The 17,438-nt window shown below is 38.9% G+C and overlaps 1 protein-coding gene across 1 annotated transcript in view; it reads left to right on the plus strand.

Moving 5' to 3' along the window:
• Positions 1–11,760, plus strand: part of LOC137949834 (protein translocase subunit SECA2, chloroplastic) — a 93,116-nt gene extending 81,356 nt beyond the window's left edge. Inside the window, exons 26-32 of the mRNA XM_068796039.1 lie at positions 1,444–1,498; positions 1,579–1,648; positions 1,744–1,933; positions 2,110–2,233; positions 2,558–2,632; positions 10,838–11,006; positions 11,127–11,760. Of these exons, the coding sequence (XP_068652140.1) occupies positions 1,444–1,498; positions 1,579–1,648; positions 1,744–1,933; positions 2,110–2,233; positions 2,558–2,632; positions 10,838–11,002 (679 nt within the window). The 3' untranslated portion in view covers positions 11,003–11,006; positions 11,127–11,760. The remainder of the gene's footprint in view (positions 1–1,443; positions 1,499–1,578; positions 1,649–1,743; positions 1,934–2,109; positions 2,234–2,557; positions 2,633–10,837; positions 11,007–11,126) is intronic.
• Positions 11,761–17,438: the final 5,678 nt, after the last annotated feature.

Consider the following 17,438-nt stretch of genomic DNA (forward strand, 5'->3'; position numbering starts at 1 on the left):
AGCTTAATTGCATAAAGAATGGATAATGTAAACAATTGGGAGGATGACACAAACCTTGGGTAGGCTGGCAGGCAATAATGAAGCTAGGGCTTCAATTAGGGTCTCGTAAAGGGCTTCAAATTAGTAGTCACTCAATTGAGAGTAGAAACCATCAACCAATTGGTTATGGTAGGAAGAGGAGGAAAAATTGAATTTTACCCTACCAGTCCAGAAATTTTAGGAAGAACCTTCAATAGGGTTGTTGAATGGGGAGGAAGAAGCCTCAAAACTGGAGAAGATCTGTCCAAGACTGCCTCGATTGATCTGATACCATGTAAAGAAAGAGATTTGGGAGAGAAAGAGAAGGAGAAAAGTTTGAGAGAAGAGAAAGGAGAGAAGCAGCCTTGGCTGTGTTGGAGTTTGTGCCAGAAAAGCACGAGCTCCCTCTCTTTATTAAACCCTTGAAGTGATAATTAGAAAGAAGGACAAAAATGCCCTTAGTTACAAAAACTCCTATAACTCATAAATACAACTCTGATTGAATGAAACTTGAAAAGTAAGGATTTAATATAATTATCTAACTAACAGAAATTTGCTAAGATAAATCAGAATATGGAAAATAACTAAAATACCATTGGACTGGTATTTTAATAGTAGACGTAGCAAATAATGTAAGGACAAATGGCTTCCTCTTCCTGAAAATTACCCCTTAAAATTGGTAAAACTAGAATTTGGAGTGCACGCAAACTGTGAGCAAGCTACAAATTCTTGTTAATGGTCGGGCCTAACTTCAACCCTTCTCTCAGTCTATTACATAATAAAATTAAAAAGACTAAAATGACCTCAATTTCTAATGTGTAATGAGTCACCTTAAGTCGAGTGACCATACCACCTGTAAAAACACAAGTATTTATAAATTTCATTACAATTATAAATTTGCTCCTTTGATTTGTATCTCTTGACATCATTTTATGGGCTATTTTTCTTCCTAATTTCTCTAGTTTTGTTTAAAACAGCTCCATTGGGCTCATCTGCTCAGATCCCCCTCTTAGCCTTCTGTTGCTTCTTTCTCTGTTGATAAATTTATCACCATTTCAAGAAAAAGTTCAGTTAAAAAAAGAACGTGTAAATGCCATGATCTTGTATACAAATCACACCAAATATCTGTAGCCATCTTTCATACAATGTGTATCCTTGAGCTCGAGGGGTTGAGCCATCTTGCTGTCTAAACTCTGACAAGTATGATTGTGCTTGTGCTTGGGTCAAGCATAACCTGGAAACTCAAATGAATCCAAACAAGTTCTAGGGTGTGTCTCCAAGTTGACACACATGATGGTGCTTAGATACTTTTGTTTGTGTTTTCTCTATGTTATCCTGCTCCTCACCTTAGTGGTTACTCATCTAAGTTGTAATGAAGACACCTTTTAATTTTTTAATCTCATTCTAAATGCTTTGTGGCTTCAGATACATGCAAGCTGTGATCGATGAAATTATCTTTGGAAATGTTGATCCACTGAAGGTATTGGAAGTTTTTTTCCGAGGGGCAGTATTATGTTTTCCATCTTCTTAGACTAACCAGCTTTATCACTGTTTGCATAGCATCCAAGTAACTGGAACTTGGGTAAGATCCTGGATGAATATATCGAACTTGGAGGGAAGATACTACCGGGTAACCTAAATTGAATGTTTCCTATTTCTGCACTAGTTTGTATGAGGATAATACAGAATATACAACAGGCCCTCATTTTGTACCAATTATACCAGGTTCATTTGCTGGGGTTACTGAAGAAGCCCTAGTCTCATTCCTTAGTCGTACACGTGACTTGCCATCTATTGAAGTTGGTTCCTTTTCCTTCCCTGATTTGCCAGTTCCACCAAATGCCTTCAGAGGAATCCGTGGAAAGGGTGCTTCTCTTAAGCGTTATCTCACCATATGCACTGATGATTCAGTGAAGTAAGTACATAGTATCTGATGAGTTTATATGTTCATGCTTCGATTGCAAAATACTAAATGTGAGGTAGAAAGGTGTACACATCATGAGCACAATTGACATGAAATGGTGTTTTTTGCATGTGCTCATCTTTGTGTTTTCTGTTACATTTTTAAGCTTCATGGACTCGAATATGCAGGTATGGAAGGTATCGATGGACTATTAACCTCCTAAGAAAGTTTTTGGGAGACTTTCTGATTGCTTCTTATTTGGAGGTGGTACAAGAATCTGGTTATGATGATACCTATATTCAGGAAATTGAGGTATTTTGCTATCCTTTCCCAGAATATATGTAGATCTGTTACCTATTAAGAAAAGGAAGTCCCATGGTAGACAAGGTCTTATGGGTTTCCCTGTTGTAGATGGATGTAAATGATTCAGTTCATTCGTGACTAGTGAGGGTCTGGAAACTCCTTCCAAAGTCTATTTTTCACATTCATAGGAAAGAAGTTTTTCTCAACAATTTGTTTAGCAGTTTCTTGTATATTTACCTGAGCTTATTTGATTGCTTTGTATGTTCCCAAGTATTGCAGTTTCTACTACATGAGTTCAGAAAAGCTCACTCTTTTTCTTGATGTTTTGTTCAGAGAGGAGTTTTTGTGAAAACCCTTGACTATTTCTGGAAGGATCATTTGATCAATATGAACAGGCTAAGTTCAGCAGTATGTTCTGAAACTTCCCTCACTAAATTCTTGTTTAATACTTCAGCTTTTCACAAAATACATGCAGTATTATGAGTCAGATTTTTTTTTTTCGAAAGAAATGAGAATATCATTAAGAGGAAAGAGAACTTACATGACATGCAAGAAATAAAAAACAAGGCTATCCTATCATATTAGAGTCAGCAATAGAGGGCAAAAGACCTCTCATCCAATCAAACCAGACCTACCAAAACAAGCAAAAACAACAATAGAATCTGGATACTCAAGAAAATGAGGAAGAGCAGCACCCGTCCTTGCCAATGATCAGCTATCCCTTTGCACTTCTGATAGTGTGGGACTATTCCAGCTAATGGCCTGCATTGAGAGCCGCAACGTTTTCAAGCAGCCATAAAAAACTCTAGGTGAGAGACCTGCTGGCCAAAAGGTATTCAATAATTACTAAGACTCTCCCTCAACAATAAGAGGAAAATCATAATTCTTTCTAGAAAACTGTAGGGTAAAAGCTTGCAGTTCTACCAAAGATGAAACACAACGCCTAAAAGGAGCAGGCTATACAGAACGAATATATCTCAAAAAGTCTTGAAAGAAGTGCACCCTCCTCCCTCCCCCCCCCGTAAATCCAATCAATGTTTATGCCATCTCTCAAGACTTTCAAGGGATAACCCTAATATTTCTAGAGTCAATAAAAGCATCCACTTCTTTCTAGTGAATAGGGCTGTAAATGGATCTGGAATAAGAAGTTTCGGATCTGGAATTGGAATTTATAAGATTCAGATAATGTAAATATCCAAATCCGGAACTGAAACAGGGGAAACCTCATTTCTCTCCTCCCCCCCCCCCCCCCCCCCCCCCTTCTGCCCAACTATCACTACCACCTAACATTTCCCATTTTTGCCATTTTACCTCATGTTTCTTTAATTTTTTATTACAGATTTTCATACCAAATACTATCCAAAAATTCCAGATATCCGAAATCAAATCAAATCCAGACTTGTAATCAACAGCATATGATGGGTGTCCTCACCACTAATCCTGTCTGTTTACACCTCTACTAGTGAGATCTTATAATAATGTAATTCTACAGAGTGAAATTTACTAATCCAGAAATGCGTATGATGAATCATACAATCTATATGCCCTCTACAATAATAAGATTTATTCTCAAAAGTTCAAGCATTCTGTAATGGTTGCATAAAAAAGCAATTGCTCATAGAACTTTCTCCTATTTAGAGAAACTTCTAGAAGAAGTCTAAAATACCACTTTAAATTACCAACTCAAGGAAACTAGGAAAACAAAAATGATATTCAAATTTTTGCAGCATGGCACTCTATCGAGTGAGGAAAAGGCCCGCAGTTATCTGAACTATGAGTGGACCTATTATAGTGCACACACTTCCTTTCTCTATGACCTCGTCCATGACTACCACTATTACAACCACGCCCTTTATTGGATTGAGGCCTGTTCCATCCCAAAATGACTAGCCTTTTAAGAGGTATATTGCTCAACTTTGTAACCCAATACCATTGTTAAATTGGGTCCAAGGCCTTATCCCAAAATGACTAGTCAACTTAGGAAACCTCTTTCCCAACTAATAAACTCAAGATCTTTGTACTCACTAATCCATGTGGGACTATTCCTTAACACCCCCCCTCACGTGTAGACCATCTTTTGTGGCTCTACAAGTGGATAATTTAGGAGTAGGCAGTTTAGGTGTAGGCCCTCTTTTGTGGCTTTACAAGTGAATAGTTTTTAGGTGTAGGCCCTTTTTGTGGTAGATAGTTTTTAGGTGCATGCCTACATATGAGTACCTGCTCTGATACCATGTTAAATTGGGTCTAAGGCCCTATCCCAAAATGACTAGTCAACTTAGGAAACCTCTTTCCCAACTAATAAACTCAAGATTTTTGTACTCACTATTCCATGTGGGACTATTCCTTAACAACCATTTCTTAACACTTAATAATGTGAGACTTTTCCCCTCTCAGCATTCTCCCTCACATCTAGGCTTACACATAACGAGCCTGAGACGTGGGTGCAAGCTCCCAACGGAGTACACAGCACTCAAACTCCCCCAGTGGAGCACACAATACACACTCCCACCGGTGTACAAACTGGTCTCAATCCATGTACACATCCTACTCTGATACCATTTTTAGATTGTCTGGCTATGTCCTAAAATGACTTGCCTCTGAAAAAGCCTATTGCTTGTCATTATAACCCAATATCATTTCTTAACACTTACCAATCCGGAACTTTTTGCCACAACACGCTTCTTTTAATAAAGGGAATGGGCCATTAAAATATATATATATATGACCATCAGACTCATACAAAACCAAACAGAACTTACATTTTACATTTTGATCAATTTGACCATGTCAGGGTCATATTGTAGTGGTGGGGGTGGGGGGTGGGTTTCCTTCTCTTTTGATATTCATTAGTACTTTTCTATTTCTTTTTTGTATGCTTAGGCTTTTCTTTAGCCTTCTCGTTTTTTGTTGACTCCTTTTCTTTAATGGAATTCTCATCATTCTAATTAAAATATTGACCACAATGGAGTTGGTCATGGTAAGAATCCTACTTTTAGAAGCATACCCACACATAACATTTCAAAAAAAGTAAAAAAAAGAAGCATACCACATAAAGTACCTTGCCCAAAGGGTAGCCCTACTATTCCAAGGTAGAGCAGAAGCTGGATGGATGACTAGTTTCTAAAGAAAAAAACCATGAGTAAAATCAAGCCACTGAGTAGAAACCAGAATTGCTATATTTCCAAACAATTTTTGGTCCTCCCCTTTCCCAACGTGTACCTGCCTTCTAGCAATGAAAATCTAGAGATCTCCCTTAAATCATCAGTATGCAATTAGATTTAAGTTCCAACTTCCTCCTAAAAGAATTTTCAACTCTCTGACAGTCTATTACTAACTGAAACAAGAGACAATATGACAACAACACTAAGTCGACCCAAGTGTTTGACCAGAAACCCCCTCTATTTCCACGCACATGAAACTGAACACCCTGCATGAACAAAAGTTTAAATCTAAGGCCATTTTTCCAAAGACTTTATGCATAACACTGAACCGGGTCAAAAGCGAACCAATAATCAAGGGAATAATTAAACAGAAATGGTTCATTTCCAAAGAGAATGTCTCTCATCACCTAATCTCCATAGCCACTTGGACTGAAGAGCCTGGTTCATTATATGTGTTGGCAGGAATCAATCACAACTAACAATATGGACAGATCTAATACTTAATCCTCTAAATTAATTGGAAGACATCCTCTTGCCAATTAACCAAGTGGTAAAAGAGTAGGTCAGAATATCCTATCTAGAGGAAATGACACACAGTAGACTCAATTTTAGTTGGAACACTAGCCAAACAAGGTAAGAGATAAATGCTAGTTTGGAATGTCCGCTTATGTGACTTTGATGAGAGTTGTCTTTCTTGAGAGAATTTAAAATATACCCTTTCATGTCATTAAAAAGTTTCATCAATCTCCCAATCAGTCTCATCACCAGCACCTACAAAATCCTTGCTTGCCTTCTCGCCCATCGGCTCAAGGCAGTGCTTCCTCTTGTCATTCATCATGGGCATTGCGTGTTCATTAAGGGACGCAACATTCTGGATTCTACTATGGCCAGTCACAAGCTCCTTCACTTTCAAGACTTTGAGGCTCCGCCATTTTGCCGTTAAACTGGACTTCGATAAGTCCTTTGATAAGGTGAATTGGCAACTCCTGGATGACCTCAATCGAATGGGCTTTGGTCAGAAATAGCGCTAATGGATCAACAGTTGCATATCCTCCGCCACCTATTCCACCTTTATCAATGGCATCGCATGTGGTTTCTTCAAAGGATCTCGCGGTATCCGTCGAGGCGATCCTCTATCTCCATTGCTCTTCAACATAATCGTCGAATACCTCTGCTCCATAGTGTACTCAGATAAGGTGGCGGCTTGGATTCACCCCATTGCAAATCAAGCTGAGTTTGACATTCCAATCATTCAATTCGCAAACGACACTATCTGCTTTGACGTGCAATGGATCAAATCAGGAAATTATGGGCCCTTTTTTGACTGTTTGAGCTCTCCTCGGGGCAGAAGATAAATTGGCGCAAAACTACCCTCATTGGATATCACATCAATGTAGCCACCCTTCAGAGCATGGCGGACTGCCTGGGTTGTTCCTTGGACTCCACTCCATCCACCTACCTCAACCGCTCGATGTTTGATATTAAACAGAACGTGAATCTTTGGTCTCCTTTGATCAAAAATTTTGATAGGCAATTGGCTACTTGGCACGGAAAATTGCTCTCCATCGCTAGCAGACTCACACTCTTGAACTCCTGCCTCACCGGCCTCCCTAACTACTACCTTTCATTCATGAATTCTTTGGCCTCTGTCTGCAAGTGAATCGATGCAATTAGGAAGCAATTTCTCTAGTGCATATCCAATGATGCCTTCTGGTATCACCTTCTCAATTGGAACAAAGTCTGCCTTCTTCGCCCAAGGGGTGGCCTTGGTATTCGCCCCACAAAAGATATGAACTAGGCCCTTCTTCTCAAATGCATCTGGAACTTCAATGTTTGTCGTAGCAGTATTTGGAAACCAATGGTGGCGTTCAAATTGCAATGGCCGGGCTTTTGGTGGTCTGAGGGGGAAAATCGTAGACGCCTGTCCCCAATCTGGAAGACCCTCCTCCCTTTGCTTCCTCTATTCAAAAGCGCCACATCATTTTTTGCCGGCAATGATCAGAAGCTTCTCTTCTGGCGTGATCAATGTTGCTGAAATCTTCCCTTCCAAGATGTTTTCAGCTCTCTTTTTGCAATCTCTTTGTGCTAGGATGCCTCTGTGGCTGACGTCTGGAGTAATTAATCCTAGAACTTCCATTTTAGACGTGGCCTGAGTGAAGACGAGACCCAACTGCTCTGCACTCTCCTATCCACCCTTGAATCCATTGTGATAAGACCCCACATTCCTGACAAGATGCTATGGCTGCCAAATGCTGGTGGTCTCTTCTCGGTCTCGTCTGCCTACTCTCACATTATAGGATGGACCCCCAACACCTCTGAGCATGACGTTGCCACTGCATGGAGACTCTGCTCCACACAAAATCAAATTCTTCATCTGGCTACCATTCGGGAGCATATTCTAACTGCGGATAATCTACACCATTGCAGCCACACCAGTCCAGACATCATTTTTCCTCTATGGAACACTTGTGACGAGTCTTTTAATCACATGCTGCTTCACTGCAGCTACTCTTGGAGGGTCTAGATGGCCATGTTTCAACGGATTGGACTCCATCTTGGCCTACAACGTGATCTCATAGGGACCATCCGCCTTGTCAAGGGATTCCCTTTCCAAAAATTGGTAAATTGCTCTGTCCACTTGCCTCGACCACATGCCCTGGTGCATTTGATCAGAGCGTAACAACCGGTGTTTTAACCACAAGTTCAACGGCATTGAAGACACTATCAAACCTATCACAAGCCTCATCTCAAGTTGGCTCTCCAGAGAGGACCTCTCCTCCCTCGCTGGCATGCCCCTTCGGATGAATTGGTGCATCATAACGCTCATGGCAGCCCCCTCCAGAACTCCAGCCATGGTTGAATGGTCCCCTCCTCCTAGTGTCATTAAACTCAATTTCCAAGGCAGTGCCATTGGCTGTCCGGGACCTGCTTGTTTTGGAGGCATTTTTCGGAACTCTTCGGGAGATGTCATCCTCTCCTATTTGGGTCCAATGGGGATTTCTGATTCAATCACTGCTGAAGTATTATCCCTCCTTCAAGGCCTGACCGTTTTCAGAGATCGTCTCTTCAGTCATTTGCTCATTGAAGGGGACTCTTAAAGTCGTTATTGGCTAGTGTTCAGGATCGGTATCTTCTCTTTGGCATCACTGGCGTGTTTTGCTTTCCATTTCAGATATTGTCTCTGTAATTTCCTGCTCCTAGAACCATGCTACAATGTTCGGCAAATTCCTTTGCCAATAGTTTAGCTAAGAATGGGACCTTCCTCTGTCAAACGCTTAGCAACTTCCCAGGAGGTCACCCATCCTAGGACTACTCTCGCCCAGGCTCGCTTAACTTCAGAGTTCTTAGTCAGATACCTAGCCAATACAACCAGAAAAAACTAGCCGTTTAAGGTACAAAAAGCCAAGTACCTAACCCATCAGTGGACCAGGGCGGACAAAACCTAACCCAAGTGGACCGGAACCACCTAACTCTGACACCCACTGTTCCCGCTCCTTACCACTCCCCACGGGATTCGAACGCGGAATCATGGTGCCCAGCTTTGATACCATGTCAAACGAACGATCCGACAATGGTTGAACGAGCGATCTGATGGAACTCAACGGCTAACGGCACAACGAGCTCACGGTGGTGGACGAAACCACCACTACCTCACGGGGCTGACAGAACAGTCCAAATCACCAACGAGAGAGAGCGTTGAGCTCTCTGGTTTCTCGGCGAACACGAACACGAACACGAAAGACGAAGACGAAAATAAATCCGTTCGGGGTTTTTCCCCCTTTCATTATGTATTTAAGCTTAGATTTTTCTGTTACAAATTGGCCCATGGGCCCAATACAATACCACCCATCCCATTAAGCCTAATCTAATAACCTTATATACATAACCCAAATTATACAACAATTATGAACATAAATTATATCTAATATACAATTTAACATATCGTAAAACCTCCAATCCCTCATTGTTTGGGATGGTCCCCCCTAATGTAAATCATCTTCTCTCTAATAATACTCAGCACCATTTCAAAAAAAAAAAAAAATACCCTCAAGCTGGCACAGAAACTGTATAAAACTTTGTTATACATGTGTAGGTGCTGATAACAGTCCCATATCCTTGGCTTAGAGTGATCCTGAATCCAGTATGAGATTTTGGTTGGACTTCTGCACCCAAAGATTGAGCTTTTATAAGCTTTTCTTTATTGTAGTAAAACAAGTTTGAGAGAGCCCAGATCCAGTGCAACGCAAGTCACACCAATTTTGTGCACCACCAATTGTCGAGTGCCAAGTGGCACTCAGATTGACTCAAAATGCCACTTTAAAGGCAAAAGGCAGAGCTTTCCATAGAACCACTTCAAAAAGTTGTGCTTGCTATTCAAAGGCACTGTTTTATATGTCGCTTCAAACAAAAAGAATGGCACATGGCATTCATTCATTCAAGTTGCTTGGATTTGGTGCAAGTTGTGTCATTGCATATCCCAAGCTGGTTTGATGGGCTTCCACCGAAACTAGTCTCTGTGTTTAGATGCACAAATAGGGCTCAAATCTGAGTGTTGAGAATAATCCCACATCCTCAGATTTAGAGTGATCCACTACGCCGTGTAAACACTAGCTTTGGGTGTATCCTAAGCTTACGCTTTTAAGTTTTATGCTTTCTTTCAGTTGAGAGTGAAAAAAGGGGTAAAAATAAGTGAAATCTTTTGGAAAAAAAAAACTCAGAAATCAACACGTGAAAGAGAGAGAGATGAAAGGTGCAAAGGTGAGAAAAGAGTATAGGGCTGGTTCCAGCTCATCTTATGACACCTAATAACATTGACAGAGAGACCATACTATCCCTTATACTCTATCGAATGAGTAAATATGACTAAACGCTTGTAAAAAAGGAAGAAAAAGAAGATAGAGAAGTCATTTGAGAGGGAAAGAAGAAATAGAGAGAGAGAAAGAGAGAGAAAGAGAAAGTTCTGCAATGCAATGCTCATTAGGGCTCAAAATTTGACCCTAACTTCCTTTATTTCTTTCTTACGTGAAAACTAATACAATTCCAGAAATGTCCCTCTCACTAATACATATTACCTTATGACTCCAAAATACAGAATTAATACAATATAAACTCTCCTATCACTTTCCTACTACACCTAGGTGAGAAGGGACTAAACTACTCAACCCCACTCCCCCCCCCCCAAGGTAAATTACCTAATTTCCTTTGGGCAGTACATTATGCAACAATGCTCTTTTTACTATTGTGTCACTTTTGAACAGTATATAGCTGAAACATGTGATTTTTTTAGTATGGAATTATCTTCACCTTTTTGTGTTATTCTATTAAGGTCCAGTTTGATGGGAAACTCCATGTTGTCTTGAATGTTATCTCTTATCCATCAAGTGCATGCAATTGAGTTCCTAAAGGATCTTCATGAAGTTGACCATCAGTTGTGGGCTTCATACTTATTCAGGTAAATGTGAGGAGTTTTGGACATAGAAATCCACTTGAAGAATACAAGATTGATGGTTGTCGATTTTTCATCTCAATGCTTAGTACAACCCGAAGAATAACAATTGAATCACTTTTTCGGTATTGGTCATCTCCAATGGAGTCTGAGGATTTATTTATGTCATAGAAAGGTATTTTTTGTTTTCTTCTTTGACTTATTTGCCTTCAGGAGTCTTCTTGGCTGATTGCATGCTATTGGTTAACGTTCCTATTACAGACAACATGCACATAATTGTTTTTCTTCATGGCAGATGGGCTTGTCATAAACTCTTGAGTGGGGTGGAAGGCTGATGGCACAGCTTGTAGTGTTGGCCATATCTAATGATAATCCGATTAGTAATCATGCCTTGGGTACACTTTCTTTGCTCTCCTGTATCTGGGCTCCTATTTAAATAATTCAATCATCAACAGAGGTTATCCTTGGAGCTCCGAAGTGAAAAAATTGAAGGGACCTCATTTTTGGGATGAGGAAAGCAGTATAGCTTCTCTAACGATATGGTACTACCCAAAAGATGTGGTGAAAATCAGAAGACTATATGGGGACAAACTGTAAGTTATTATCTGTAGAAAGCAGCAATCTGCATAACAACCCAGGTTCTTGTCTCATTTGTTGTATACAAGCAAAGCTGGAGATGTAATTGTACTACATATTCTGATGTAATGAAATTATGGCCTTTGTGACCCACGGTCTCTGGTTAGACATAATTAAAGATTGATGTAACTGTCTGTAGTGGGGATAAAAGAAATTTTCAAAAGGCCAAAATGCAAAAGTAAGATCGATGGACCTTTTTTTATATATATGAAACATCAATGGACCGGTTGGCATGCATTCTTGGTGCTCGTCTGAGTTAACTCAATGTGTCTGAAAGAATAATAAAATTCAGCTTCATTATGACTTCTTGCAAAAACTCTTGTTTTAGCTTGACAAAAACTCAACTTGTCTGAAGATCTCTTGGGAACAATTTTAGATTAGAGAATGACAGGCAAAAACTGGAACTATTTTTTTGCCAAAGATCACAATACTCATCTTCTCTCCTTCCAAAAATTTGGAGTGAACCCCTCTCATTATTCATTTTCTACCAGTCCCCTCCAAGCAAGAAAGGAAGAAAGAAGACATCTATTATGATATTAAGTAGGATAGAGTCCTGGGTATGTATTAATTAACTACATGAAGGATTCTGAACGGTCTAGTAAGTTCAAATAAAAAGATCAAGATTAAGATACTCAGCGACCGTGTGGGCTCAGAAGAGCTTGAGTCAAAATAGATTGGATTGGTTGAGATTGAGTCAAGTGTTAGGAGCCTAGTAGAGTAGGCATGAGTAGTGTCTAATGAATTGTAATGAGTAGGTCAATCAAGAATTAAGCAAAGATAAATTCTCTTTTCAAATTAGATTTCATTGTGTGAGAATAGAGATGGTTCATCACCCAGTTAGTGGGTTTTATCTCTTCTTCCTTAATCGAATTTACTACCACCTTTCTCGTCTTTCACGTACCAACACTAATCCTATTGACTAACAAATCCTAATCTTTACATACCTTCTCTTTTCCTCTCATGCAACGAGTTCCTTTTCCTTGTTAGGTTCCATGAAGCACAAATCAAGAAGGGGAAGTGTGGTATGTCAGAGAGTACTTGGCTTTTCGCACCTTATACGGTTAGTCTTTTCGGGTTGTATTGGCTAGGTATCTGACTCAGAACTCCGAAGTTAAGTGAGTTTGGGCAAGAGTAATTCTAGGATGGGTGACCACCTGGGAAGTACTCTTGCCTAGGACTTTAACATGGTATCAGAGTTAGGCACGCGACGGCCCGCATTCGTATCCCGTGAGAAGTTGCTCCAGAATGGGCGGGGTGGGTGTCAGAGTGGTTCCGTCCACTTTTGTTAGAGTTTGTGGTTTGAGTTAGGTACTTGGCTTTCCGCACCTTAAACGACTAGTCTTTTCGAGTTGTATTGGCTAGGTATCTGACTCAGAACTCCGAAGTTAAGCGAGCTTAGGTAAGAGTAATTCTAGGATGGGTGATCCTGGGAAGTACTCTTGCCTAGGACTTTAACATGGTATCAAAGCTAAGCACGCCACGGCCCGTGTTCGTATCCCGTGAGAAGCGGCTCTAGAATGGGCGGGGTGGGTGTCAGAGTGGTTCCGTCCACTCTTGTTAGAGTTTGTGGTTTGAGTTAGGTACTTGGCTTTCCGCACCTTAAACGGTTAGTCTTTTCGGGTTGTATTGGCTAGGTATCTGACTCAAAACTCTAAAGTTAAGCGAGTTTAGGCAAGAGTAATTCTAGGATGGGTGACCTCCTGGGAAGTACTTTTACCTAAGACATTAACATGGTAGTAGGGAGTGTTTTACTTGAGATTATTGTGCTCTTTTTGTTTTATGTGAATTCTTTTTGCAAATTGATTTTAACTAAAGTTCAAAGCAAATAAGATTAATCCTTACAATGAATATACTTGATTTATAGTGGTTCACAACCCAAATTTATGTTACTATTTTCAATCACAAAGTGTTTGCACTTTGGAATTGAACACCCTACGTAAATAGCCTAGTGAACTTACAACTCAAAGGACTCGAAGCCAATTATATTTTTCCCCACAAAGGGACTTTTGAAATAGTACGCTATGTCAAGCCTAGTTCATCTAAGAGATTTTACAATAGCTTACTATAATACACGTCTAGCCCTACACAAAGAATTTTTAGCACTTAAACAAAGGCATAAAGGTTTTTCTAAGAAATTCAGTGTGAGGGATGGTCTTGCTACACAAGGTTTCACCTAACATATGCAAGGATTACTTATTCATAATTTAGCTCTTACATAGAACATCTCTCGATAAGATTATTTAAAATACAAAGATAAATAAATATTACAACCAAGCCTATGCCCTATATATGTGGAGCATCTCAAATAGTCCTTAATTAACTTGATTTTAAAATTCCAGGCTCATAACAAACTCAGGATTGGTTTCTCAATTATGGGGAGCAATTTCAAAGTAACTCAATTTTATTTTATTCAAAATTTATAACATGTTAGTCTCAAGATACTCATTGAGATAATTTTGGTGATAACAAACACTTAAGTTAAGTTACCAATTATGTGTATTAAATATACTTAACAACACATAAAGTCCAAGAAAATGTTTGGTTGCATATTGGTTCGATTGACTAAAGATCGTTTGATCAACTCATACAAAGAGAAGAAACAACTCATACCAAAAAGGACACCATCCAAACGCCCAACAACAACTGTTTGATCCAATTGGAGAAAAAAAAAACTCTTTGGAAGTCTCTCTCGAAGGTAGCATCCAAATTGCCCAAAAGCAAGAATTTAGAAGAGAATGTGCAAACTCATCCAAAGGCACAACTATTTAGGAGAACTCTCCAAGGGCACCAACCTATAGTAAAGCTTGGAAGTGTCCAAGTTTGATATGTGGTTTAGAGAACAAACAAGTGAACGTCCAAACTCTTACTAGCACAAACAAGTGGACATCCAAACTCTTACCCCCATATAGCAGAAATGCTAGAAATAGCCCTAGTCTCCAATCTACAAATTGTAAACTCCAAGGGCCTTATAATCATCCAATTATCAGTGCAAATCCTTCTTAGCTGAATTCTTAGCTTTAGCTAACTTATCGGCTTCGGCCTACCAAAGTATCTTGACCGAAGATATAAAGGTTACTCAGACGATTAGCCCCTAATCAATAGGGTGTCTATCACTGTATCAAGTTTCACCAGCTCAACTACTCTCCCAAGGAGGATGGCCCTTGGCAAAGACTCGAGTCCTTGGTACTACTCTCTGTCCTGGTCATCTACTTTGCCATCCACCCAAGGAGAACACCCTCTGGGAAAAATATTTATTTTTTTTTCTACTTTCCATCCATTCCATTGTGTATAGCTCTTTCCATTCCAATGGTCCACTCGCCATTCTCCATCCTATAAGACAAATTCTAGTAGGTCTATAGCCCTTCATCCACTTCCATCCTATAATAGGATGTCTAATCTAGTAAGAGAAATTGGATATTTTATGGTTGACCTAAAAGTTTTAATTAGGCTTCAAGAGTATAGTGGCTCTGATACCACTTGAAATGATTTAGTTCAAGTAAACCTAGAGGGAGGTGAATAGGTTTACTACACCTTGGGACTTATGGTTAGTAAAAACTCTATGTACGAACCATTAGAAAACCAATTACAGCTAGTCAATAGTAACCAAAGAGCAAGAGCTTCTTGCTTTATGATATAGTCTTACAATTGACTCTTAATAAGCTAATAAAAATATTACAACAATTAAAGGTTTTACAATTTTCTTATGTGAAACTACTAATCTGATTAGCATCGCTAATAAGAACAATCTTGAACTACGGCTAAACTTTTGTAAAAAAAAAAAAATTGATAATGAAGATAAAAAAAAGTCAATCAAAAGATGTAATTAAAACTCAAATGACAAGAAAAGTATTTGGCGTATATGTAAAAGTGAAGTTCATATACTTCGCTTTCTTGAAGAACCAAAAACTTCAAGTAGAAGACCTCAATTCTTCAATTTTTGAATTTGAGCACAAAAAGACTGTAGAGTATGACAAGATGGCCTTAAATTTTGTGGCCAAGTTATTGTGAAAGACAGAAAATGTTTGGGTATTTATAGAATCAAACTCAATTTGAAAAACTCGATGATACTTTATTTTTAGGTTGGTTTCTAGATATTGTCAAAATTAGCTGAAAAATATTTTGGAAAACATAAAAAATATTCAAAATATTCTACTTGTGTTGCTTGTCAATTTGGTAGATCACTTTCACATTGAAGATCTATAAACGAAGATATTGCTTTTGGAATAGCTTGGAATTCCATTTTAGAAGTTTGGGGTCGAGTCATTTGTTTTGGGGTCAAATGTTATCTACTTCAATGGCTCTTTTGAGGGTTGAATCCTAACTTGAATCCCATGTCTTTTGTTTCTTATAGGGGTTGACTCTATTTTGTAGGGGTGAAGTCCTTCCACTTTAGTAGCTTTCAGTCTAAATCAACTCCATGAAGTAGTTAGCTCCTATACATACACATTTCCTTTAGGGGTTAAATTCTTAGTTAATTCAAAACTTATTGTAACTTGGGTTCAGCTCCTTTTGTCTCAACTTCTTCACTATGGCGTCGACTCTTTCTGGTAATTTTTCTAAAGCTTGATTCAAAATTCAGAATTTTGAACTTGGTTTGACTTTTGAATACTTAGTTCCATCTATAAGTGTTCGACTCAATGTTAGTGTACTTGACTCCATATGAGTATGAATATGAATTTGACTCCACTTCTTACGAATCATTGCTTATAATGACTTTTCAAATTATTTTTTTTTCTTACGATGTTCAGCTACAATGTCATGTGCTCGAGTCATTAAATTTTGGAAGTGTTAGATCTTGAATTTGAATGTTGTAGGTTTCTTCTTCTTCATATACTCAACTCCTTTCATGTGGAGTTGACTGTTTTTGTTAAGTTTTTAGCTTGAAAGTAATTTTTTCACATTTAAGAATAAAATTATCACATGTCTATGTTGTCTATCATCAAAATTCGGGTTTTTAGAAAGGTCTTTGAGCTTCTTCTTCCTCAATGGATAGTAGAATAAGAAAAGTATGCTCCTATGAGAGTAGGATTGAATTTTAATTTGAAAGTTTTTAGGGTGATAATTATGTCAAGTAGAAGAGTTTGAGGTGGATGAGGAGGCCTGCAAGGAGGAGGAGACATGTGACACCAAAGAGGAGGGGGAAATCGTTAGAAGATGCTCAAGAAAAATGGCCCAACCATCAAAGGGCAAAACTATCCAGGAGAACTCTCCAAAAGGAATGCCAACTCAAAGGAAGAGTCTAGAAGTGTCCAGGTGTGATGTATAGCATAGAGCATAAGCAAGGGGACATCCAAACTCTTAGTCCTATAGAAAGTAGCTCTGGTCTCCAATCTATAGATTTTAATCTCCAAGAGCCTTGTAATCATCCAATGACAAATGCAACTCATATCTTAGCTAAGCAAACCGATTGACTTCAACCAATCCAAGGCATCTTGATTGACAATATACAAGTCCATCTCACCCCATCACTTATAGCTTTTTTTGTATTTCACTTACTCATTTCATTCTTCTTTCTCTTCAAACTCTTTAAAATCAAGGCAGCCTTATCATTGGGCTTCTTCATCTTGTCAATCATTCTCTTTTCAACTACTAGGATTAGGTCCTTGATGCTGGATAGGGCAATTAACATTGTTTATATCATGGCCTAACTATTCATAAATCTCCTAGTTTTTTCTTCTTGGAGCACTCTCTTTGGCCTTTTTCTCTTCACTTACATCCTCCTACTTCTTCTCCACTTTCATTAAGGGCTTACTACTTTAATTTTTGTTCTTAAAAAGGGTGCCACTATTCAAATGGACTTCCTACTAGTCAAGTGGTCATTCCCTAACCTGAATTTTTTTCATGAAAATGTCATTTTTAAAAGCCAAGGGAATGCAACAAGTATCTCTAGAGTGATTTTAAGGGGATTCAATCAAAAATAAATTTTCCTAGGAGACTTCCTTTCCTAGGTTGCCTAATGTTTCACTCATTC

Source organism: Aristolochia californica, unplaced genomic scaffold (genome assembly GCF_029961685.1).
Source record: "Aristolochia californica isolate CCGP_79_NKW_82.1479 unplaced genomic scaffold, dmAriCali1.0.hap1 SCAF_14, whole genome shotgun sequence".
NCBI classification, from domain to species: Eukaryota; Viridiplantae; Streptophyta; class Magnoliopsida; order Piperales; family Aristolochiaceae; genus Aristolochia; species Aristolochia californica.